Source organism: Eumetopias jubatus, unplaced genomic scaffold, assembly GCF_037043125.1.
Source record: "Eumetopias jubatus isolate StellerSeaLion01/CBP00866 unplaced genomic scaffold, mEumJub1_p1.0 scaffold_2, whole genome shotgun sequence".
NCBI lineage: Eukaryota > Metazoa > Chordata > Mammalia > Carnivora > Otariidae > Eumetopias > Eumetopias jubatus.
Window position 1 is genome coordinate 182,354,035 of NW_028274808.1, and position 25,572 is coordinate 182,379,606.

Here is a 25,572-nt window from a genome sequence, read left to right on the forward strand (position 1 = left end):
ATTGTGGCTTGCCCATGTTTGTATTCTTGCAACATTCAGCAAATAATATCAATTGATACAATTTATTGAGTGCTACTATTTATTGAGTGTAGTTCTTTTGTATATCTGTCATCTCGTACAAAGGAGGTATTCATATTGGTTCCTTTTTACAGATTAGGAAAGTGAAACAGAGAAGTAAAATAATTTGTCCAAGAGCACAGAGCCAGGAAGCTGTAGATTCAGGATTTGAACCCATATCCCTTAAGTCCAAGAGCTTGGTCTTTTCAGTTAGTCTCCTAATTGAATGAAGATCGTGGTTTTGAATAAGCCACATGCAGATAATTAAGAATTGACCAAAGAGTGTATGTTTGTCTTCTTGGGAATGCAAGTCAGGCTTTGAGGACAGAAGACAGTCCCAGAGTTAATGGGCTTTCATAGAGTCAAGCTCAGATTCTGACTTAGGTCTATAGGTTCACAAACGGTTCTCAGTTCTCTGTAGAAATGGTTCTCAGGCTCTGCAGAACTGAATCATTGATATGATGATCTCAGACTCACAAGGCTTGAAAAAAGTCTCGAATGCTAACTTATTAGTGTTTGGGGAGATAGAGAAGTGATAACCACACCACATAGGTGTCAGATGGTCAGCACGATCTTTTGTCAATAGGGAAACTAAGGTGAGAAGGTTGCAGGCTGTGTTTAGTTCCTGCCCCTTTCCAAAAACAATCTGAGCCCATTGCAAAGGGAGTGGCTATTTTTAAGTAATACAGTCACCAGTAAGGCATAATGAGTCATTCTTGATGAAAAGGCTGAATCTGCCAAGCCAATGGGAAGATTCATACTGAGTCATCAGTGCTCCATCTTTCTCGGGCAATACCGGACAAATTCTTTTCTCTCGACGCCTCTGTTTTCAGCATTCCATAGGAAAGTCAGTATTGATTGGGCTTCACTTCCTTGGTTTAGGATTGTGAAGCTGGCTGTATTCTGGTAACGCTGACTCTGATATTCCCTTCCCAGCATTATGATTGCAGTTTGGGCTGCTGTCATAGGGGATGACAATGCCTTAGGCTTAGTTACTCAAGGATAGGGCATTTCATCAGTCTTTCTGTAGGTGTGAATAACACAGGCAAAATAATTATTTATTTTAGGTGAAGTGAATGGATGCTTTAAATTTGTTTTTCACTTGTAAAAAATGTGGTACATAAGTGAGATTTTGAAGGAAAGAAATGCAAACTCCTAGAGTAGCAGTTAGGATTGAGTGCAGGAAACAGACAAGAGTCTAGGTATTTTAACTATGAAGGGACTTGGTGTAGGGAGTAAGACGTTTACAAAACCTTTAGGAGGTCTAGAGATGTGGACTCTAGACTGGGCTTCTAGAACTGACTCCCAGAGTACTACAGAACTGATGCACCAAGGGAGCTACCACCTCTAAGACCACCGTGGGGGCAATGGTGCCAAGAAGCCATCCCTGAGACTGTTCTTGTGTCAGGAAGCCATACTGCCTCTGGACACCCAGAGGACGGACCCTAAAAGGTCAAAAAAACCCTCACGTCTCTACTGCCTTGCTTGCCAATGACAACACAGTGGAAAGAAGCAAGAAAATGCCCTCCACCTTCCAAGTGTCATGCACGTACATCTAATGGGCTACACTTAATTGGCTTCTAGAATGCTCGTTGGGAAGGAGTTTGGAGAATGTAGTTTGTAGTTATCCAGCCTCAGGTAAGGTCGTCGAGAAGGAAGCTGAGCGAGCCAGTCCACACTCGGGGTCCAGTGGCTTCCTCACTACCATGACCACGACTAGCTGTAATAGCAGAGATCATGGTGTCACATTTTCTGAGCGCTCCTCTGGGCTACCTGCGGGGCTGAGCCCCTGCCATTCCTCATTGCCTTCCCCTCACTTTTATGATGCCCCTTTCGCCGAGACACAAGCTGGGGCCTAGAGAGATTGGGTAATTTGCACAAACTTGCGGGGAGGAAAGAAAAAGCCAGTTATGGACTCCATCTGTCTGATTCCAGAGCTGCTGTCCCCAACGCTGCTTGACCACTCACCATTATCCCGGCTCTACCACCCACCCTCTCTCTGTGCCAAAGGCCTGGGAAACTCGTCCTCACTCTCTTTCAAGTGTCAGCAAGCCCCAGGCTCTGGACCAGTTCACAGACCCCTGATAAGTTTCCTGCAGCTTTTCTCTTGCTCCTGCTTTTACAGGGGATTATCTCCATCTCTGCAGTTTTAGTGCTCAGAGGCAGCTTTCTCTACCTACCTCTCCACCCTCTGGAGAGAGAACTGCTTTACTCATCCCAGGGAAGGTCTTAAATTACCTTCTGCTACATCCACATTGACTTTTATTTCATCTCTCTCCATCTGAAGTAGAGAAGATGAAGGCGAGACCAAGCTTTCTGAATTCTGAGTCTCAGCAAAATGTAATTACTACTTTTTTCCCCCTAATCACAGGAGACTTCTCTGAGCAACCTAGTTACTGATGCTGCTCTTCCCCCATCCCCTCCCTCCTTCCAACTGCTCTTTGAAGCTTGACATTGGCGTGGAAGTTATTTTGCTTCGAATTGCTTAAGAGGCCTTGTTAATGAGGTTGATGACAACCAGATCCTGCCATGCTTCTTAAGACACTTGTCATTTCCCTTACCCCTAACATTCTGGAACACATGTGAATGGAATGACAAAATGGCACGGTCCTTATTTATTTGCATCTGCCAATGGAAAATATCTCCTCCACAATTCAAAATGCCCTCATAATCTGAGATGTCACCGATTTGTTCCCTGGTGTCTGCCTTCTGTCCTCTCTCCTCACCTGGGTTCATTCAGCAACCACCAAATGATAAGCAATCTTTGGAACCCATTCTTATCATTTCTCCATTCAAAAATGTTTGTGAGGGGCACCTGGGTAGCTCAGTCGGTTGAGCGGCTGCCTTCGGCTCAGGTCATGATCCCAGGGTCCTGGGATCAAGCCCCACGTCCGGCTCCCTCCTCAGCGGAGAGCCTGCTTTTCCCTCTCCCTCTGCCTGCCACTCTGCCTACTTGTGCTCTCTATCTCTCTGTCAAATAAATAAATAAAATCTTAAAAAAAAATGTTTGTGAATGCATCCCATGTGCCAGGCACTGTGCTAAGTGCTAGGAAGAGTAGGTGAATAAATAGAAGCTTCCAGAAGCTTCCATCTAGGCATTACATAAGCAATTCATAAAAGAATTTTAAGTGAATATATATAGCATTTACTTCAAATTAAGTTCCTGCTTAGATAAGACGTTCAGGGAAGGCCTCTCAGATGAGGTGACATTTATACCGAAGGGGAACTGGAAGCCAGCCATGCAAAATGAAGAGGGCAAAATCACTGAGGGCTGCAGGCAGAGCATGTGGATAGGTCCTGAGGTGAGAAAGGAAACACGTGTGTTTCAGGGTCTGTAGAGAGGTCAGTGAGGTGGGAGCTCACCAGTTGAGGGAGGACAGTGCTCAGTGTCAGTGGGGGCCCAGACCTTGCAGGGCCTTACAGGTCAAGATCAGGAGTCTGGACTGCATGCTCAGTGTGATGGGAAAAACTTTAAAGGGGAAGCATGTGATTTGATATATAGTTAAAAGGTACTGCTCGCTGCTGAGTGGGGACTGGAGTGGGATCAGGGGTGATAAGCCAAAGTGGAAGCAGAGAGACCACTGCATTTGTCCAAGGAGAGATGGCCGAGGCCTGGTCCACGTTGGGGGCGTGGGAGGTGGGGAGAAATGGGTGGGGTGAGGCATGATGACATTGCTGATGGATGAGGTGTGAGTGATGCTGGAGCAGAGGCGTCTATGATGCCTTCTGCACTTTCAGCCTCAAGGAATCCCGGCACCACTATGGTGGGGTGCTCTTCTGTTCATGCAGTTTAATGGGCTTTGTGACTCAGTACACTTCTGGGCAGCTTGCCCTCTCTCCCGTTCTGGTTCTACTCTTGTTATTCCAACCACATCGCAGTGGACAGAGCCCTGACACTACATACTGACAGGGTGGGGGAGTGGGAGAGAGTACAGGCTCTGGAGTCAGAAGCCTGCTCACAATGCTGGCTATTTCCCTTGACCAGTGGCGCCATCCTGCCCAGCTTTTCTGACACTCAGCTTCTTCAGTTGTGAAGTGGAGAGAGGATACTCACACGGGCATTGTAGTGTTGCTGGGAGGATTGGATGAGCCACTGCAGGTAAAGTTAGAGCCGCGCCTAGCTCAGGGGCTCCGTAGGAATGCTTATTAGTGTAAATCAAAGGACCAAGTGCTTTTGAACTGCCTTTATTTCACTCTGGGACCGCCCTGACAGCAGGATTTAGTGCTTCAAGGCATCCCCCAAATAGACCCAAACCTAGAGTGGATTAACAAGAAAAGACGATTTTACTAAGCGTTTCACAGGGAGATGGAGGATGGGGATTTCCTCTAGAACATACTGCATTTCACTTCAAATCCCTCATTGAAAATCTGGCCCCTTCTCTCCCTCCCTGGCCCTTCGCTGCCCATCAACCTCCCCCCACACTGCCTTCTTGCAGTTCCCCTGGCCTTTGGACCTGGACTCTCCTCACTTTACCTGTAGCTTTTTTTTTTTTTCCTCACAGAAACCACTAACGGTTTTGCTAATCTCCTCTTTGTTTTCTATTTCTCTGATTTCTGGTCTTTCTTATTTCTTTCCTTCCATATTCTTGGGTTTATTTTCTGTCCTTTTACTAGATTTTGAGATAAAATCTTAGCTCAGAAAGTTTTAAGCCTTTTTTTTCCTACTATATGCTTTTCCCCCTACTTCCCCCACTCCCTTACTGTATACTTTTAAAGTTTCCTTCTAAGTGTGGTTTTAGCTATTTCCTGTAAATCTTCATATGTGGTGTTTTTATTACCATTCAGTTCAAAAGTCTTTTTAATTTTTACTATAAATTTTCTTTGATATATGGATGTTTAACTTCCAAATAAGCCTTATTTTTGTTATTGATCCTTAGGTTGCATTGTGTCAGAGAGTGTGTTCTGCATGATTTCACAGCTTTGAAATTTGTTGTGACTTGAATGACCCAGGATATAGTCAATTCTGGTAAATGTTCCATGTGAGCTTGAAAAGAACGTACGCTTTGCAGTTTGGTATAGTATTCTATGAATGTACATTAGGTCAAGTTACTAAACATGGTGTTTCCGTATCTTTACTAATTTTGGGGTTAACTTTTACTGTCAGGTCAATATCCCAGTATGACTGTAAATTTGTCTATTTTTCCTTTTGTCAGCTTCGACTTTATGTATTTTATAACTATGTTATTATGTATAGACAAATTTAGAAATATTCTATCTTCCTGGTGAATTGAATCTTTTATCATTATGAAGTTTCCTCTTTATGTTTAATAATGCCATTTGTCTTAAAGTCTACTTTTAAAATCTAATATTAGTAATCTATGCTGGCTTTCTTGTTAATATTTGCAAGTTATATCTTCTCCCATTCTTTTTCTTTCAACTTTTATTTTTTCTCATAGCTTTTGGTTTTAGATGTGTTCTCAGTAAAGAGCATGTAATTGCTTTTGTTGTTAAAAATCTAGTCTGATGGGCGCCTGGGTGGCTCAGTCCTTAAGCGTCTGCCTTCGGCTCAGGTCGTGATCCCAGAGTCCTGGGATCGAGTCCCACATCGGGCTCCCTCCTCGGTGGGAAGCCTGCTCTCCCTCTCACACTCCTGCTGCTTGTGTTTCCTGTTCTCGCTGTCTCTCTCTCTGTCAAATAAATAAATAAAATCTTTAAAAAAAAAATCTAGTCTGATAACCATCATCTTCTAAAAGGAATATTTAGCTCACTTATATTTAATACTGGTTTCTATGTGCCCTACCCATTTCTTTTTCTCTTTCCTGCCTTCTTTTGAACCTATCATTTTTTATTATTTTTCTTTTTTCCTGTATTCATTTGGAAATTATGTAATCTTTTACTATTTCTTTATCGCTTACCCTAGAGATTACAAAATAAATTCTACATTTGCAAAAATCTAATGGCAATTGATACTTTTACTCTCTTTTGAGACAATACAAATAGCTTTGTAACAGAATTTCCCAAATTTTAATGTGTATAAATCACAGAGGACTCTGTTGAAATGGGAATTCTGACTTAGCAAGTCTGGAGAAAGGCCCAAGATTCTCCCTTCTAATAACCTCCATGGGCCACTCTAGGAGTACAAAGCCCTTAGAACACTTCAACTCTATTTACTAAGCCCCTCCGTAATTAAATGTCAATTAAGCGCTTTCATCCTATACATATATAAACCCCTCAACACGTTACTGTAGTTTTTTATATAGATAATATTAACCTACACTCACTCATAATTAACTTGCCATTTTTGTTGCTTTCTACCCATCTTGCATTTGATATTCCATCTGAAACCATTTTCCTTTTGCCTTAAGGACACCCTTTAGGGTTTCCTTTCCTGCTGTTCTGTTGGTGAAAATTCTCTGTTTTTATCTGAAAATGTCCCCTTAATGTTTTAAAAATAAACTTTTTATTTTGGAATAATTTTAGAATTACAGAGATAAAACAGAAGTTTCTCATATACTCTTCACCCAGTTTCCCCTAATGTTAATTTTATCTTACCATAATACATTTGCCAAAACTAAGAAGCCAACTTGACACATACTCTTGACCACACTTCAGACTTTATTTGGATTTCTCTAGTTTTCTCATTAGTGTCTTCTTTCCACTTCGGAATCCAATTTAGGATACCATAAATGATTAAGTCATTTGAATATCGTGTACACCTGATATGAGAAGGAAACTGCACCTCTGTGGTGTTCTCCAAAACCAATAACCCTAGTCTAACCATGAGAAAATACCCAACTCCAATTGTGGAACATTCTAGAAAATACCTGACCAGTATTCCTCAAAATTGTCATAGTCAATGAAAACAAGAAGAATCTGAGAAATTGTAATAGACTGAAGGAAACAAAGGAGACATGATAACTGAATGCAATCTGCGTTCCTTGATTGGCACATTGGAAAAGGCAAAGCAAAGATTGACTCCAAGAAAGCAACTAAATTTAGGTAGAATTATTCCAAGATGATATTTGGGTTAGGTACTAGTGGGAAGCAGGGAACAAAAATTCTAGTGATTGTCCTGATGTCTTGAAAAAATTGATAATCCTTACCCGTTTGGTTTCTTTTACTGGCAAGAGGGAGTGTTAGAAGGGCTAGCTAGTGCACAGTCTGAGAAGACCTTCGGATATAAGACCTTCAAAGATTTTATTTAGGGGAGGGACAGAGGGAGAGGGAGAAAGAGCATCTTAAGCAGACTCCTCACTGAATGCAGAGCCTAGACACAGGGCTCCATCTCACGACCCTGCGATCATGACCTGAGGTGAAATCAAGAGTCGGATGCTTAACCGACTGAGCCACCCAGGTGCCCCTGGATATAAGACCTTCAACTATAGCTTTGGATCCTTCCTTTGCTTCTGGCTTCAAGGGATATTGGAGATGTTGGGTAGCAGTTTGGTAGGATCTATCTACTTTCTGGCTTCTGCTCCAATTATTTTTTCTGCATCAGGGGACTTTGAAGGTCATAGAATGTCAGGTATGATGGCAAGATTTTTATCTGGGAGGACAAAGGCATATATATATATATATATATATATATATAAAACAACTTGATTATAAATAGAGGAGTCCTATTAAGGAACCTCAATAGTTCCTCTGTTGAGCATTTAATATTACAATTCCAATTGCAGAGTAAATCTCTCCTTATTAAATTTGCAGGGGTGCTATCACAGAGCAAAAGGTAATGTTTTTCATTCAAGGGTGCAAGTGCTACAGTTAAGGGCTAGCAGGTAGAAAAAAATCTAGGGGTTGTTCGAAAGACCTATTACTTGTGTATGTTTACTCTGAGGAAGAGGTTGAGCAAGGCAAGGGGTTTAATGTAGTAAGAGTAGCACCCCTATCTACCAGAAATTGATTAGGTTGACCATCTATGTTTATTCAACTTGAGTGTTTAAGGGTAAGTCAGGATATTGGGAGTTGTTTCCTTCTTCAGAGTACCCTCTTTGATTAGAATTGAGGGCTTTTCTTTGTGCCTGGTTTCTCTTTTATAAGACCGGACATTCTTTTTGCCAGTGTCCCTTCTGTTTACAATACCTACAATGTCCTTGTCAAAAATGGTTGCTTGGGAGCTGTGCCCCCTAGCTGTTTGATTTGCAAGACCACAGTTTTAGATTCTGTCTCATTTTTATTCTAAACCCTTCTTTTTTTCCCCCAAATTTTGATTTAAATCCTAGTTAGTTAACATAATATTGGTTTCAGGAGTAGAATTTAGTGATTCATCACTTACATACAACACCCATCTTATTGCTCATCACAATAAGTGCCCTCCTTAATACCCATCACCCATTTATTCTAAACCCTTCTTAAAATGTTCCAACAAGTGTTCAGCAAAGGAGCTATTTCCTATTCTATTTTTGAATCAGGCTTCAGCTTCAGGTTTAACTCCATTGACAGATTGAGATGAAAGGGCTGTTTTTACACTGACACCTTTGTGAACTCCCGAATGTTGTCAGAGGGATTTTCTAGTCTAGCATAAAAATCTCTTATATTTTTTACCATTTTTCTGTTTTCATGATTAAATTTATGGTCCAATCAATTTTTGTTGGAAATGTTTAGGGATACTACGGGTGAGAGGCTTTGCCCTACTTTTCAGGCCTTTTTTTTTTTTTTTTGACCCTAGCTTCATTATGGAAAACAAGATCCTATAGATCCCTCTCTGGGTCAATCCAATCAGCTTTTGCTGTTCAAGATTTAGCATCTGTGGTCCTGACCAACATGTGTGTAAGCTGATGTAGGTTAGGTAACCCTGAATCATATGCACCCAAAAGAATTGTTTTAGGAATAGTTGCTGGTCTTGTTGGGGGTCTTGTAGGGAGGTCCTTAACTATAGCTCTTAATTCATCTTGGGTCCAAAGTTTAAATTCCACAGTTGCCTGCATACCTGGCTCATAAGAGAGATGGATCATTAGAGGCAACTGACATTTTATGGTGTTAGGAGGTCCTTGGGAAAACACAGAGGGTCTGCTCAAGAGGAAGAGACAGACGTAGTTGACAGAAGTGAGGAAAGACAGAGAAGGATAAAGAGGAAGAGGGATATTGGATATAGGGAGGCAAGTGGAGGACAAGAAGAGGGAGAATTTACTAGGAAATGAGTCTAGTTCCTTGTTGCTTAAGTTTGTCAAATTGCTCACTAGCTTTGGCCAAAGTATCTTTTAATGAAATAATTTTTGAACCAGAATTTCTTTTGGAGTCTTCCGTATACCAATTAAAAACTGCTGCCCATTGACCTAAGAAATCCTAATTCCCCTTCTTTTCTAGGGTGCCTATTAAATACAAAATTTATTCAAGTCAAATGTTCCACAGAGTGGCCACTGAAGGCGCAAATCCTCACAGCTGAAGTTATGCCACTTAGAGGGCTGGCCCCCAGAACTGGGATTATAATGACAACGAATATAAGCAGCAGCAGTTTTTCCTGGAGGAGGAGCAGATTTAGGCTTGGACAGCCCCAGGAGAGCCGGCAAAGCTTGGTTGAAAGTGATGCTTGTGTTCATTGTGTGTCAGGCCCCCCCACCTGAGGGCTGGCCCCCTCCAAACACTGACCCCTTGGCAGGTAGAATATTAGAGTGAGCCCTCTCTCTAAATTAAAGGCAAATTCTCAGGACAAAAAAAAAAATCAAGGTGGAAGGAGTGCCTCACCCAGTTTTATTAGTGACCGACGGTGACGTTTGTCCAAATGGATGCCCATCTGGTGAGAACTGCAAACTCACTGGTCTGTGAGGCTGGCTCCAACAACAGGCTTTTAGGGCGTATGTCTGTGTTCTACCCTAGTATTCTCCTTCTTATGACAAATAGTACTTTCAGATAACACAATACAAAATAAATTACAAAAGAGAGCCCCCCAGAAAGGATGAAAAAGAATAGCCTGATTCCACCAAGGATAGCGTAAGTAGACTAAATAGCTGAGGAACTCAATGCAAAGATAGCAGAGTTCAGACCCAGCACTGATGATGTTGGCACAGACGTGACAAGCCACACACAGCAAGGTACAAGGGTCGTCTGTGGGGACCATATCGGGTCAGAGGCTGGGGTCCATGGTGATGGACAGCGCAGACCGTGTCTCAGTGGAGTCTCCAGGAAAGCTGTGGCAAGAAACAAAGACCACCCAAATAATAAACACACTATTCATTCAGAGCTCGCCAGAGCAAGGGAGTTAGTCACCATCACTTGCATTTGGCAGACTCAAGGGCAGCCAGGGAAGTGGAAAAGCTTAACGGTGAAAAAATGGGAAGGGTTCAGATGTGCTCTGATTGGGGGTTGTTGGCAAGGGGAAAATGGAGGTAGGCTAACTAGAAAAGAGCATCTTAGATCGTTGGTTTAGGGAGAGCATATTTGGCTTTCCCTGCTTGGTCCTGAGTTGGAAGCGAGTGAAAAAATTGGGAAGCTGGCAGGCATCAACTGAGTCCTAACTGTTCTGGCAAGATTGCTGCAGGGGTTTTGGTTTGGCTTCCTGGGCTACTTGCTGCAGAGATTATGGATGGGGGTCCTTATCCTCTCAGACAGGGTCTGGTCCTTGTCCAGTCTATCAGGGGAAGATGGCATTGAGCAATTACATCGCATTTAATCATCATAACGATCTCCTCCATGTCTCTGTTTTTGAAGTGAGGAAAGCAAAGCTCAGGGAATATTAGTAACGTATCCAAAGTCATACAACTAGTAACAAGCAAAATTCAGACCTATGAATGTTGGATCTATTTTTAACCATGTTACGTCTTATAAGGGCAATGAAATTATTTTGATGTTGCCCTATTAAAGATATTAGATGCTCACTAAGTACTCCCTGGGTGAGAGAATGGATGAAAATAATTTCAGAACACTTCTTTCGCAATTGCCTTCAGAGCCTGTATTTTTTTTTTTAAATAACTTATATGAAGGCAGAGCTTGATGATGGATTTAGTTTCTAGAAACAAAGATTTTTCAAAATTACGACCAGTAAAGAAGGTGAGAGAAACTGCTGGCTCAGAAACCTAGTGTGTCCACTCAGTAATGAGATGGATCTTGTGATTTTTGCACATTTGCCTGTGATCGCCAAATCAGCTTTGAAGACTTTCCCAAAGGAGAAGTTGCAAGAATAGTTGTATTTGGGGAATAAGAACTCTTCAAAAGTTTAAAGGCTGATGCTTACTTAAAAAAATAAGCTAAATTCTCATTATTTTTGTGGTTTATCTTTCTGTGTAATTTAACAAAGTTCTCAAATGGTCTACCATTCAATAAATATTTGTCGAATACCTATTATGTGTTTGGTTCTTTGAACTGTGTGCTTTGAACACAGATATCAAATATTGCCTTTGTCAAACGGGCTCACAGTCTAGTTGAGGAAAACAGAAAATTAACATCTGGAATGCAGTTTGACAAGTGCCAGGCTGACAAATGGTGGGTATTGATACCCTGGGAACATGTAGCTAAACATTCCTGGGAGTGGCAGGGAGCTCAGAGCCTGATTTGCAGCATTTGTTGATTTTCACGGTGTAAATACTCCCACCATGGCCAATTTCAAACTTCTAACATTATGCCACCAAAAAGGGAGCTGGAAAGCCATGTGCAGCAGTACACCATTATGCTGTATTTCCACTGTCCAGATACAAGAGATGTATCTTGTCATCTCTCTGTCATCCGCATCTCAAAAGTGCGGATAACAGTAAAATGTAGAAAACATAAGTAGGAAGTGATAAGTTTGTGTATTTACCACGTTTGCCTTTCATATAGTTAACTTTACTGTAAACTTACATAATCTACTGTTAAAAAGCAGCTGTATTTAAAAACCAGCTCACAAAATTACTGAACATTTAACAATCAGCTCTTGCAAAGCAAGTATGAACCAGTTCGAGTGGACCCTAGCACACCACTGAACACGGATAAGGTCAGGAATTACTGGAGGCTCACCTAAGGAGAAGAGTGCAAGGAAACTGGAGGCAGGGATCCTACCTTTTCATTTCTGTATCTCCCATACCGAGCGCTAGGTTGTTGAATGGTCAAAGCTCTTCATTAATTCAGTATGAAAACATTTTTTTTTAGCTCCTGCTATATTCTGGGCACCGTTCTAGGCGCTTGGGGGGCATAGCAGCGAAAACCAAGTCCGTATCTTTAGGAAGTTTACATCCATAGGTGTGTGGGTGTGGGGTACAAAAAAATGTAAAGTCAGGTGGTGGGTGATAAGTGTTGGGGCTAAAAATTCTGTAGTGCAGAGGACGAAAGGAGCGAGGCACTGCTATTTCAGAGCGGGCTGTCAGGCAATAGAACATGTTGAGACCTCCGAAAAGTAAGGATGGAAAGATTCTAGAATATGAGAAATACGGTGTAAGACTGAAGCACAGACTGCGCAAATCTCACCATTCAACGGGGTTGGAACACAGAGCAAGCTACGGAAGTTTTTCTGCGGAGAAGCCCACACAGTTCCCCTTTACTTTCCTCAGCCCCTCTGCACAAGTGCAAAATTCTTCCTCCAAGTCCGTCTCAGGAACACTCTCAAACACCAGCTAAACGCAACGAACGCCCCGGCGCACGATCAAGTCCACGGTTTCTGGTGCACAAGCTAGGGCGGTTTGCGCATGTGCAGAAGCGAGACAAGATTTTTGACCCAAGGCCTTGCCGTACGGTCGGGGCGGCGAGTTGCATCCTGGGTTCAGTAAGCGTGTACGGCGTGTGTCGAGTGTCCCCTCGCCGCTGTCGCCACCGCCGAAATGAACCGCGAGAGCTTCGCGGCGGGCGAGCGGCTGGTGTCGCCGGCTTATGTGCGACAGGGCTGTGAGGCCCGCCGCTCGCATGAGCACCTCATACGGCTGCTTCTGGAGAAGGTACCGGGCTGTCGGGTCCCTCCCCAGCGGCCGCGCCCCCCGAAGCCTCTGGCTCCGCCCAGCGCCCCTTTAGTCCTGCGTCCTGCCCACCCGCTCCTGTCTGTCGGTTGAGACCTGTCCCCGGAGTCTCTCGCAGCTTGGCGTGCCTTGTGCTGACTTGGCTCAGCTCCTCAGCCTCACCATAAACCAGCAAAACCCAGAGAGTGTTATTAGGGAGCTTGTGGGAGCCAGGATTTTGAGTACTGTTTTTCCCTGACTTCGGGATGTGGAAGGGAGGGGAAGTCCCAGTTGCTTTACTGTTTTGTTTGCGAGAAGGGCAAAGTTCGCATCTTCTGTCTTTCACTACTCCCAAGGGGAACGCTTTGTGTTTGTAAACCGGGGGATATAGAAACTCGAACCAAGAACTCCTGCGGAACCTCCCAGGTCTCGTTCCTGCCAGTACCCCGAATTTTCATTGCACTCAAGTTTGACAAGCCTTAGTCTTAGCAGTCCGGTTTGAAGAATCCTCATTGAAGATAACGGCTTACTGGTTTTCAACTGAGTAAATGTCATCGTATTCATTTATTATCCCTTCTGGGAGTCTGCAGATAATTGTAATGCAGTGTACAAATGTTTTGTCTCTTCGAGGTTTCTTCATTGTGCTGAATTTACGTCTGAAGTTTAGAAAGCAAGAAGCATGGCAAAATACACATTGCAGAGTTTAAAAAAATTCATTGAAGTACGGTTCTAGGGGATGGTTTTCTGAAATACAAGTTTTTGTTTTTGTTTTTTTTCCAGGGCAAGTGTCCAGAGGATGGTTGGGATGAAAGTACACTTGAACTTTTTTTACATGAACTTGCAATCATGGATAGCAACAATTTCCTGGGCAATTGTGGTGTGGGAGAAAGGGAAGGGAGAGTGGCATCTGCCTTAGTTGCTCGGCGTCATTACAGGTATTTTTTTAAAGTAGAAAGCCTTTCTTTTTTTCCCTTTTGTTTTTTTGTTTGTTTGTTTGTTAAAAACTATGGTGTTAATACTAATCATGTTAAATTATAAAATATCTGTTGGTGACCTACTACTTCCCTACTCAAATGGGCATATAAACCAGATGCAACGGGGAGATGGAAACAGTTTGAGTAGTTGCTTTTCAAGACAGTCCGGTGAAGGTTCTAGTTATCCTGTCATGTTCTGGGTGTTTAACAATACTGCCTATACATTTAACATAATAAACCTGTTTGGTTGTAAGAGTTTAAAATATGTTACGGTTGTTTATAGTTTGCTGTATTTCTTTTCTGATACTGCAAGTTTTTTTGGAGAATGATACGTAGGTAGAACTTTAAAATGTTCATCAGTATCTAAACCGAGTCCTATTTTATAAATAGCTTTCTTTGTTGCAATAGATGCAAGAAAGTTATGCTAAACTTGATTTAAGATTATTAAGTCACGGGCCTCTGGGTAGCTCAGTCGTTAAGCGTCTGCCTTCGGCTCAGGTCATGATCCCAGGGTCCTGGGATCGAGTCCCACATCGGGCTCCCTGCTCGGCGGGAAGCCTGCTTCTCCCTCTGACCCTCTCCCCTACTTGTGTTCCTGCTCTCACTGTCTCCCTCTCTGTCAAATAAATAAATAAAATCTTTTAAAAAAAAAGATTATTAAGTCACTTTTTTCTTTTGCAGTATTTTAGAAAGCTTTTTATCAATCTGCTAACCATTTAATTGGTAGTGTTTCCAAATATGATCATTTCTCTGTTCTTCCAGTTTTCTGCGAAATATAGGTAAACTTTTAAAAACTCCTGTCTTGAAATTTTCAGTGGTGAAATTTTCCTGGGGATAGTAGAATTTTATTTCAATCAAAACCATTGCTGTCACAACCAATGATAATGAATCTAGAACTTGGATGAAAAATTCATGGTTAAAATGGGTTGATAACATGATTTATAATATTTGTAAAAAAATGCTTTGTACGTTAGGTTTCAGTGGTGATTAAGTATGACACCAGTGTTCTCTGATAATCCCAGAGTGACGGATTTCTGATCTAACTATAAAGTACAAACTTTTAAAATATTCAGAGGTATCTTGAGTATGTATAATGTCATCTAATTTAAAATGAATGGATTTGCACACTGATTTTCAAGGAGTGTATACAGTTGACCCTTGAACAATATGGGTTTGAACTGTGCAGGTCCATTTGCATGTGGATATTTTTCAATGAATGCAGGACAGTATTGTAAATGTATTTGCTCTTCCTCATGATCTTCTTAACATTTTCTTTAACTTGCTTTATTGTAAGAAAACAGTATATAATACATATAACATACAAAATATGTGTTAATCAACTGTTTATGTTATTGGTAAGGCTTCTGATCAACAATAGGCTATTAGTAGTTTAAGTTTTGGGGGAATCAGTTATACATAGATTTTTGACTGTGCAGGCCTCCCCTAGCCTCCCCATTCAAGGGTCACCTGTAGTACTTTTTAAATTAAGGCTGTATTTGAAATAGCAGCTCATCCCCATTGGAACTTAATCCACTGCTCTGGTTAAGGAAATGGAAAGAAAGAAGGGAATCTAATGTTGCATATATTCTGGTTTTCCATTCCTGCTAACAGACCACCTCAAAACTTAGGGGCTTAAAACAATAATTTAGTATTATCTCTCATAGTTCTGTGGGTTAACTGGGCTAAGCAGGATGATTATGGCTTCCAGTCTCTCATGCAGTTGTAGTCAGATGCTGGCTGAGAGTTTAGTCATTAGGTTCAACTGGGCAGTTTATCCAGGTTGACTCACATAGAGTGCTGGGAGCTCAGATGGCCTCCACAGGTGGCTTCGGCCTCTCCCATCATGGCATCTGGATTATAGGAGGGAGCTCCCACAAGAGCAAGCCCTTCAAGAGGCCAGGTGAAGCTTTAAGGCTTCTTTGACCTAAATCAGAAATTCCAGAACATCACTTCCACTAGATTCTTCCTGGCCAAGCAAGTCACTAAAGCCAGTGCAGATCCAAGTGAAGAGGAATTTGATTCCATCTCTTGGTGTTGGCAGTAGCGTGTGGGCATAGGGAGAAAAGGATTTGATGGTGGCCATCTTTGGAGCCTAGCTACCACAATGTAATTGATGAATTTGTTTCCATTTAGGGTATTTTTACATTATTAATAGTTTATGAAATGTATCTGTAATAGTCAAGTGTTGCCTCTGGTGTTTTTTTGATTATTGCATCTGTATACTTATACAGTGGATTACTTAGAACACCGAGTATTTTTGTTCAGTTTTTGGCCCATTTTTTGCTTAGGTTCATTCATGGAATTGGACGATCGGGTGATATTTCTGCTGTGCAGCCAAAAGCTGCAGGGTCTAGCCTTTTGAACAAAATTACCAATTCTTTGGTCCTGGACATCATAAAGTTGGCTGGTATGTATTATATTATCATAATACTTTTGGGTGACCAGCCACACACACCTTTGCTTAATATCTTTTATTAATGCCTCTTTCCAAACAGGTTCTAAATGGCTCTTGAAAAGACATATTTTTAAAAACCCTTTAGAGAAAGATAGAAAATCAGAGCCATAAGCCTGGAGGATGAATTTGGCAGTGAGCTTCCTGAGGTCAAGTACAGAGGAAGCACTGTCTATAACTCTTACATTTGATTGAAGAATTCAATCATTTCTTCAAGAAGGATGCTGGTTTTTCAGTGGAATAACTAATTTCTCCTTTACTTCTTGTTTTTAGGTGTCCCTACAGTGACCAACTGCTTTGTAGTTCCCATGGCAACTGGTATGAGTCTAACCTTGTGTTTCTTAACATTACGACACAAAAGACCAAAGGCAAAGTATATTATATGGCCGAGAATAGACCAGAAGTCCTGCTTTAAATCCATGATCACTGCAGGTAAAAGAAGAGAAGTGACATATATAATGTAGAAAATTCCCCCTATTTATGTAGAGGTAGATGAATAAAAAAGAAACTGTGTTCCTATTCCACCTTTTTATTGTAATAAAATATACATAATAAGATTTACTATTTTAATCAGTTTTATTTTATTTATTGATTTATTTTAAAAAAGATTTTATTTATTTATTTGAGAGAGTGGGGGAGAGAGAGCAAGCATGAGCAGGGGAGGGGGAAGAGGCAGAAGGAGAGGGAGAAGCAGATTCCCTGCTTAGCAGGGAGCCCAATGCTAGCTCAGTCCCAGGACCCTGAGATCATGACCTGAGCTGAAGGCAGACGCTTAACTGACTGAGCCACCCAGGTGCCCCAATTTTAATAATTTTTAAATGTATGGTTCTGTGACATTAAATACATTCACAAGGTTGTGCAATCATTAGGTAACACTATCTCCAGAACTTTTTCATCCTCTTAAACTGGATCTCTACCCATGAAACAATAGCTCCTCCTTCCCCACTACCTCCACTTCCTAGCAATCACCATTTTACTTTCTGTCTCTATGAATTTGACTACTCTGGGTCCTTCTTGTAAGTGGAATATAGAGTATTTGTCCTTTTGAGATTGGTTTATTTCATATAGCACAATATCTTTAAAGTTCATCCATGTTATAGCATGCATCAGAATTTCTTTCCTTTTTAAGGTTAATACTCCACTGTATATATTTATATCTCACGTTTTCTTTCTTTCATTCATTGATGGACACCTGGGTTGCTTTCACCTTTTGGTTCTTGTGAATAATGCTGATGTGAATATGGGTGCACAAATACCTGTTTGAGTCCCTGCTTTGAATTCTTTGGGATATATACTCTGAAGTGGGATGGCTGTATCATATATCCCTGTTCTTTGAAATGGGGATATGATTACCTGTCATAAAATTGTTTTGATATTAAGCAGGATGACCTATGAAATACCCAACAGTAATCCCTGGAGCATAAAGGGTGCTAAGGGGCTTCAGGAATGGTGGTTGTATATACATAAGTGGAATACATATAAATTATTACCATAAATCAAAGTGTAAGGACCCAGGCATCATTACATATAGGTGAGACAAAAACTTTACGTTGGTATTTTAGTATTTAGCTTGCTTAAGTCAAGGTGAATTTGAGAATTTAAGGTTAATTTTGAATAGCTTCAGTATGTTGTATGAAGTGAACTATATTGGCCTGTAATTAAACCGCATAAATAGTCCTAAAGAAATTCATGTAAAGGGATTCATAATTAGGACATATAGTAGAAACTGATAGACTTTTAAAAGATATGCTCATTTACTTTAAGTGGTATAAAGTTGTCAAGTCTGTTTATTTACATCCTCTTAACCAAAGAACTACTACCGAACTTACGGGAAAGATTGCCATATTGAAAAATTGGAAAATTTTCCAAAAGATATTAGGATTTGTACTAAATTTACAGTTTATCCTTTCTTAGGATAGCCTATATTCTTAGGAAGCAAGATAGTTATATTCTCAAAAAAAACTTGCATTATAAATGTTCGAAAGCAAAAATAGGGTTGGGTCTAGAGAATTTGAAAAATAATAGAAAATTAGCTGTCATTAGGAAGCACTACTTATTTAAGTTTTGTTTGTTTTAAAAGCTATGAAGGTATAGATATAAAACCTGGACATCTCTGAACCAACATAATTGATCATTTTATAGTGGCCAGGTTTTTATATTTCTGTAGATAGAATGCAGACAACTTGACATGGATTATAGCACATAGAAGAAAACTACTTGCTCATAACTGTGCTTTAATTTGCTGTGTGACCTTGGGGAAGCCACTTAATTTTCCTGAACTTTGGCTCCCTTATCTTTGAAATGAGTTAGTTGAGCTAAATGGTTTCTAAATCTCTTATAGCCCCTAAATGTATGTGTCCAGCCTGCTATAGATTTGCTATTTGGGAAGACTGAAGATGTGACTACATAATAACTTTACATGTAAAATTTCCCAAGTTTATTTTCTATCCAGTTTGTGAGACTCAAGCAATTAGATTTTAATTTTACCCTAAGTACTTACTAGCATTATGAAATATTTAGTTATTTAAGTGCTTTGTGCATTGTTTAGTGTATATATTGCACATACAACGCTTTTGAAGTTTATGGATACCTAAATATTCACCATACAGGATTACATAGTTATTATTCGGGCAGACCTTTGATCAGGTGCTAGTTTGATCATGTGCTAATTCAACTGAAAATTGAGAAATAGTTTTTATATTTAAATTATAGAAGGCCCTTTTAAACTATGGGATGGGTCAGTAATCATTGGGCTACTAAAATTCATTACTTTTTCTTTAGGAGTAAAATATTAAGTTGATGATTGTGATTTGTTTTAGTACTTGAATTATATTATCATTCTTGTCCATCTCTGAAATAAAGTGAACTTAAAAATGAAATGTTGCCAGAGAAATGAGTAGATTTACTTTTCTGTGGTCTGAAATTGAATTGTACCAGATCCTTTTTGTCATCAGTGACTGTGTATTACTTTTATAGGTCTCTATTTGACATTTGTTTTCCTTCCCAGAATTAGTCTTTCTAGTCATATCAAAGTGTTAAATAGATTTGTGGTCCTAATTGTGGTCTACTAGTCCTTCACGTTATTTTGGCCTGCTTTTGACTCCTACCAGTATTGAGCCAGGTCTTTATTACTTGGGGAGGGTTCACTGACCAGACTTAGAGTTCTTGTGTGGAATAGCACTGCTTTGTAGAGTTCCAGGATCTTCCCTTATTTTAGTTTATCTAACATTTTGATTTCTGATTGGCTTGGTTAGGTTTTGAGCCTGTGGTGATAGAGAATGTTTTAGAAGGTGACGAGCTGCGCACAGACCTGAAAGCAGTGGAGGCTAAAGTTCGGGAACTTGGGCCTGATTCCATTCTGTGTGTTCATTCCACTACATCCTGTTTTGCTCCAAGGGTGCCTGATAGGTAAATCATTTGCAAATATTGTCCTTTAGGTGTTCATCGGGTCTTTTAAACGAAATGCAGATATACTCATTCTCAAAGATGCTTAAGTAACATTGGGCAGTAAATAGGTGAATGGACTAGTGGAGAAACAGCATGGTGGTTTGGGAAAATAAAAATTTGGTACAGAAGAAGGAAAAAAATTAATACCAAGTGGAGATCCGTTTATCACCTGCGTAGACACAGAGCATCTCTGTTTTCTTGCTTTTTTCTATTTCTGATCTCTTTGCATCTTTTCCTCATTATTTAAGTAGAAGTTTCTAAGCATAATGTTGGATTTACTTGTTTTCATTGCTATCTCCATTTCTTTGATTTTACAGTTAGTTTTCCTATGTAAGAACAGTTAGTTTTCCTGTGTAAGATTAACAGATTTTTTGAATAGGAAATTTTAGGGTTATTTATTGCCTTTTGAATTTTTTAATTGGAAGATTAACTCACATGTACACTTAAATGTACACAGTGGTTGTCTTTGCATTTTGAGAAAAATGCATATATTTAAGAAAATAAAAGCAAAAAGAAAAAAAGCAAATGTTTACTTTTTTAAAGGATATCCACAAATTTTATTCTGAAAATGTAATAGGTTTGGGTATAGTAATACAGATTTCTAGTTTTGACAGCAGCTCTTTGTTTCATTTTAACATTTTGAAAGTAAGTGCTAATAATTTGTAAAAACTATATGGACTTTGGGCTATTTCTTAAGATCAAGTTATACTTTAGTTTTAATTCATGGAATCACACAATTTGGCATTAATGAATATATGTTACTGTTTGTTATTTTATAGGCATGTTTTAAGAGACAATTTTAAGACCATGCTCTTGAAAATTTACCTTGTTTCATTTGTGACTCTGAATTCTATTTTAAGATTATATTGCATGTGCTTTCCTTGTTTATTCATTACTTACCAATCAGTTTTTAAATTTGCATTATAATATTATATAAACATCTCTGTTCATTCTTCATTGATGATTTTGCTATCTCGAAAAATTTTAATGTGATAGAAATAGGTCACATTTCCAAAAACAGCATATGGGTATTGTGTTAGATTGTTTATGCTTGAGGATAGTTTTGTTTCATTTTGTTTTTTTTTTTAGATGTCAGTATACTTGGTATAGGTTTAAGTATTTTACATGTATTATCTCTCCTTTGGAAAAAAATCACAAAGGTTTTTATCAGCAAAATTCTCATATGCCACTTTTTCGTTGTGTTATATAATGAATGTTTCTGATAAAAGTGAGCTTTAGGAAGATAGTGATGCACAGTTATTAGTAATATGTTTGAGTTTCTGATTTTATTGAACTTTAAAATATATTTTGATTTCTTTGCATTAAGCTTATTCTTTATAGTCTTAACTTGAATAGGTATATGTATATATATGTTGTCTTTATCAGTTAATTAATTGGACAGAGTATTGTGGGGCAAAATCAGTCAAAGGATATGTTAAAAAAAAAAAAAAGGTTATCATTTCTACCTGACAAACATCTTAAATTGGCTGCTAAGTTATAATACAATTTGATCCACATGGAAAATATTTTTTGTCTTTCCTTGCCTTTCATTAATACCTTTATACATCCTTTAAATATTAGCAGATTTGATGAATTCTCAATATTTAAAACAACTCACAAGTGATTTTTTTTTTCCTTTTAAAAATAGTACTTTATGTTATTATAGCATCTTACTTTCAAGGAGCATTGTTATTAAGAAATGCTTTTATTAGTACAAAACATAAAAGTGACTTCTATGAAGAAAATACTTGTTTGTATCCCAGAAAGTCTATTTTTTAAAAACAATATCTGATTAATTTGAGTAATAGAAAGGTTTCTCTGTCAATTTGTGAGGTTTATGAAAATGAATGATAAAATGACTTTTTAGTTCATAATACTTTAAGGAAGTAAATTGAAAACTTCTGATAGATGAATAATGTCATTCCTATCTGTACTTTAAAAACATAATGTGCATGTAAAAAAGAAAATGTATTTTGCAAAAACAAATAATAAAACTATATAATATATATTTGAAGTACATCCTTATGGGAAAGAACTTTTATTGCTTTGCTTCCAAATTCTTTATATTGTAGAAAGAACATTTTTTTAAAAATTTAACTTTATTAAATCATAGGATTTAGTTTTAGCTTCATAGCATGTGAAGACATTTCTATTAGAAATGGCCTCAGTCACAAGTAGTATTTGGTTTTGCAAAGGAACATCATTTATTACACTCCAGTTGAAATTTATTACCTTACTTTGCATAGAGTTAGACTCTCAAATTGTTTTAATATAAGGAGTGTCAGATGAAAAATAAGAGTGAATTTAAAACCAGCAGCTATTTAAAAGATTCTTTAGTTTGCAAGTTGTTGGGAAATGTTATTTTGGTACTGAAACATTTTAATGTTCTGTATTTTTTAATACATTAAAGTCTACTTGAAAATGTATTTTTTACTTTATGAGATGTTAAATGTAAGATTTCTTAAGATTTCAAGACATGCTAATTATTTTGCAGCTATTAGCTTTAGTATGATAAGCAACCAAAAGCATTTAAAAATGAGCATACCACCTTGTTAAGGGGTCATTATAATCTGCTTCTTGCTTTTTATATAGGAAATTTTAAGGTGATTTAAAAGCTACCATCTATACAGATTTTTATAAATACCCGTTTTCCCATTTATTGGTAACATTAATTTAAAAGCTTTTTTAGGTTTATCCTAAAGTGCCTGCTGCTGAATTTTATGCTAAACTGCTGTAGAAATTTCAGTTTTCCCATTTTTTTCCTAGTGTACATTAAGAATAACTATTGAATTAAGAAAGTTTTCACACTGTAATTTATAAAAGCACAGTAGGAATATGTCTTTCTGTTGAATATTTATGTTTGTAGATTAGAAGAACTGGCTGTGATTTGTGCTAATTATGGCATTCCACATATAGTCAACAATGCTTATGGAGTGCAGTCTTCAAAGTGTATGCACCTCATCCAGCAGGTAAGAGAGTTTAAAAAGATATGTCAAGAAAAAATGATTTTAACATATTGCAAGATTATTCCTTTGTTTTTCTTACTACTTAATAGAGTAAAATCAACTTTCTGGCATCTCCACCTTCATGGAGCATTAGAAATTGGCATCTAATATCCATACAGTAGAAGTCACTCTTCCTTGCTGGTAATTGGACTGGTAGCTTTGGTCAGGACCAACATAGAAATACTTAGTAGCTTATTTGTTTAACTTTCTGAGATTGTTTTATTACCAGTATTCTCACTTTTCTAATATACTGTGTTATTGTATTTTTAAAACTATATTGATGATTTATTCCATATTTAAGGAATCACTTTACCTTATTATCCTAGGCTGGAAATGGCTTCACTTATAAACATTTTAGTGTTTAACTGTGGAGTTGGCGGGTTTTAAAAAAATGTTATGATTTTGTTCTTATAAGCATCAACCAGATCCTAGTCTGTTTTAGATTCTTTTTTCTAAAGAAATTTTTATTTATTTATTTTGAGGGAGAGAGAGAAAGAGAGAGCAGGAGGGGGGTGAGGGGCAGAGGCAGAGGGAGAGGGAGAAGCAGGCTCCCCGCTGAGCAGGGAGCCCAACTGAGGGCTCCATCCCAGGACCCTGGGATCATGACCTGAGCTGAAGGCAGATGCTTAACCAACCGAGCCACCCAGGCACCTCATAGATTCTTTTTTTTTTTTTAAAGATTTATTTATTTATTTTAGTGAGCGAGAGAGAGAGAGAGAGAGAGAGAGAGAGAGAGAGAGAGAGAGCGCGCGCACGCGTGCGTGTTAGGGGAAGGGGCAGAGGGAGAGAGAATCTCCAGCAGACTCTGTGCTGAGCATGGAGCCTGACGCAGGGCTCGATCCCACAACCCTGAGATCACTCCCTGAGCCGAAACCAAGAATCAGACACTTAACAGACTGTGCCATCCAGGCACCCCTGTTTTAGATTCTTATTTTGAAAATACGTCAGGGCATCCCATCGTGCTCAGAATAAGAGTCATAGCCATGGCCTGCAAGCCTTTGTGTATTCAGGCCTCTGCAGCTTCTCCAGTTTCATTTACTACTGCTCTCTCTCTCACCTGCTGTCTCTGGGCACATTTTTTCTGTTCCTCCATTGTGTCATGGGTGTGCCCACTGCCCTAGTTTTGCTCTTGTTCCTTCCTCACAGCGAAACCCTCTTCTGGAGAGCTGCATGGCTTCTTACCTCTCTAAGACACCCTATCTAAAATTACAGGTTCCTTTTTCTTGCCTGCATTTTGTCTCCCTTTTCCTATTTTGTATCATACTCCTTTATTTTAAGGTACATATTTTTCCACATTATAATATCTCTACAACTGGGGTGTCTTAGATTCAGTGGTATCTTATAATGTTAATTGACAATGTTTTTTCTTACTTGGTGTGGAAAATTTGGCTGCTTCTTAAAATTGATGTTGATCTTGTTCTTTTTCTCCATAGCATGTCTCACCATTTGATGTTTATTTTTTTTTTATTGTCTAGTTATTGGTAGTAACTAGAATTAAGATTCTGTTAGGGAAAGGACTTTGTTTTGTTCACTCTTGTGTCTTCAATACTTAAGACAGATTCTGGCACATAATTGATACTCAGTAACTGGTTCCTGAAAAAAATTGGATGAATAAATGAAATATCTACTTGCAGTGATTATTTATACTGTGTTGAGATGTGGATAGATATTATCCATGTATGAGTTATATAATTTATGTGCATAATGGTGTTAATCACATACTCAGTTTGGATACACATGTGGTCTGTGTTATGTGGGCAAGACTTTTTCAGAGATTATCTGTGGCCTTCTCCAGTGCAATGGTGAATGCTTCTTAGCCCTGTAGATCCTAGCTGGTAAAAAAATTTTTTTTGGAGTGTACTAGTATCATTTCTCATATAAATGTAGTTTATATGATAGTATTAGCTGATTTGCTTAACTTCGTTACTCAAAGGTTGTACCGGTTAGGATGCAGTTGGCTTCAGGTAACAGAAACCCAACTCAAATCAGCCTAACCAGTGAGGAAGTAGATTACATAACGTAAGAAGTCCAGAGGTAGAGTGGCTGGTAGGCATGTTATGTCAGAGGAAGACTATTTATCATTTCTTTTGTATCCTTTTCCATTATTCCTTAAGTTTTTAAGGAACTTTTTCATTGTAATTCTAGACTAGATTTTCTCCAATGAGAATGATAGCTGAGAAAGGTTGTATAATTCTCTACACTGGAAATCTTTTTTTTTTCTTTAAGATTTTATTTATTTATTTGAGCGAGAGGGAGAGTGGGAGAGAGAGAGCACGGGGTGGGGGAGGGTTGGAGGGAGAAGCAGACCCCTCACTGAGCTGAGTGGGGAGCCCCATTCGGTGCTTGATCCCAGGACTCCCGCCCAACCTACTGAGCCACCCGGGCGCCCTCTATACTGGAAATCTTGAAAAGCATTTTATTTCAGTGATTTGTTTTTATTTCTCCTCTCCCTTTCCCCCCTCTCCTCTTTAATTTTTAGCAGCCTCGATTCTTTTGAAAGTTAATATATCAGCATTACTAAAAGTTCAGAAAGTGAGGATGGAGTAGATCACTCAGCCTGTACCCTAACAAATACCCTTGATAATTTATGTGTTCACTCTTTTCTCTTTTTTTATATGTATATTGCTTTTTACATAGTGAAAGCCATTGTGTACATTTAATGTTACTTTTTTTAAACTTTGTGCAAAAAATATATTTAATTTTTATAGATTATATTTCTGTACTCCCCACATTTCTATAAAATCTTCATAATGATCTTTACTGTGGCTCCAAAACATTTACTCAAATATTATATATTTAACCCAGAAGTCCTTAGTGTTGTTGTGCTCACAGTATAATTTTGAATACTAGAAACTTTGGCA

At 38.9% G+C, this 25,572-nt stretch overlaps 1 protein-coding gene across 3 annotated transcripts in view; it reads left to right on the plus strand.

Annotated features, from left to right (window-relative positions):
- Window positions 1-12,663: 12,663 nt before the first annotated feature.
- The window catches only part of SEPSECS (Sep (O-phosphoserine) tRNA:Sec (selenocysteine) tRNA synthase), a 35,288-nt gene continuing 22,379 nt past the window's right edge, over window positions 12,664-25,572 (plus strand). The window contains exons 1-6 of one of the 3 annotated variants that reach the window (XM_028089657.2): window positions 12,664-12,836; window positions 13,614-13,768; window positions 16,096-16,214; window positions 16,533-16,691; window positions 19,514-19,667; window positions 22,573-22,675. In XM_028089657.2, coding sequence (XP_027945458.1) covers window positions 12,723-12,836; window positions 13,614-13,768; window positions 16,096-16,214; window positions 16,533-16,691; window positions 19,514-19,667; window positions 22,573-22,675 — 804 coding nt within the window. In that variant the 5' untranslated portion in view covers window positions 12,664-12,722. Of the gene's footprint in view, window positions 12,837-13,140; window positions 13,378-13,613; window positions 13,769-16,095; window positions 16,215-16,532; window positions 16,692-19,513; window positions 19,668-22,572; window positions 22,676-25,572 lie in introns of those variants that run through there. The other 2 variants (XM_028089668.1, XM_028089666.2) reach the window with 2 other exon arrangements.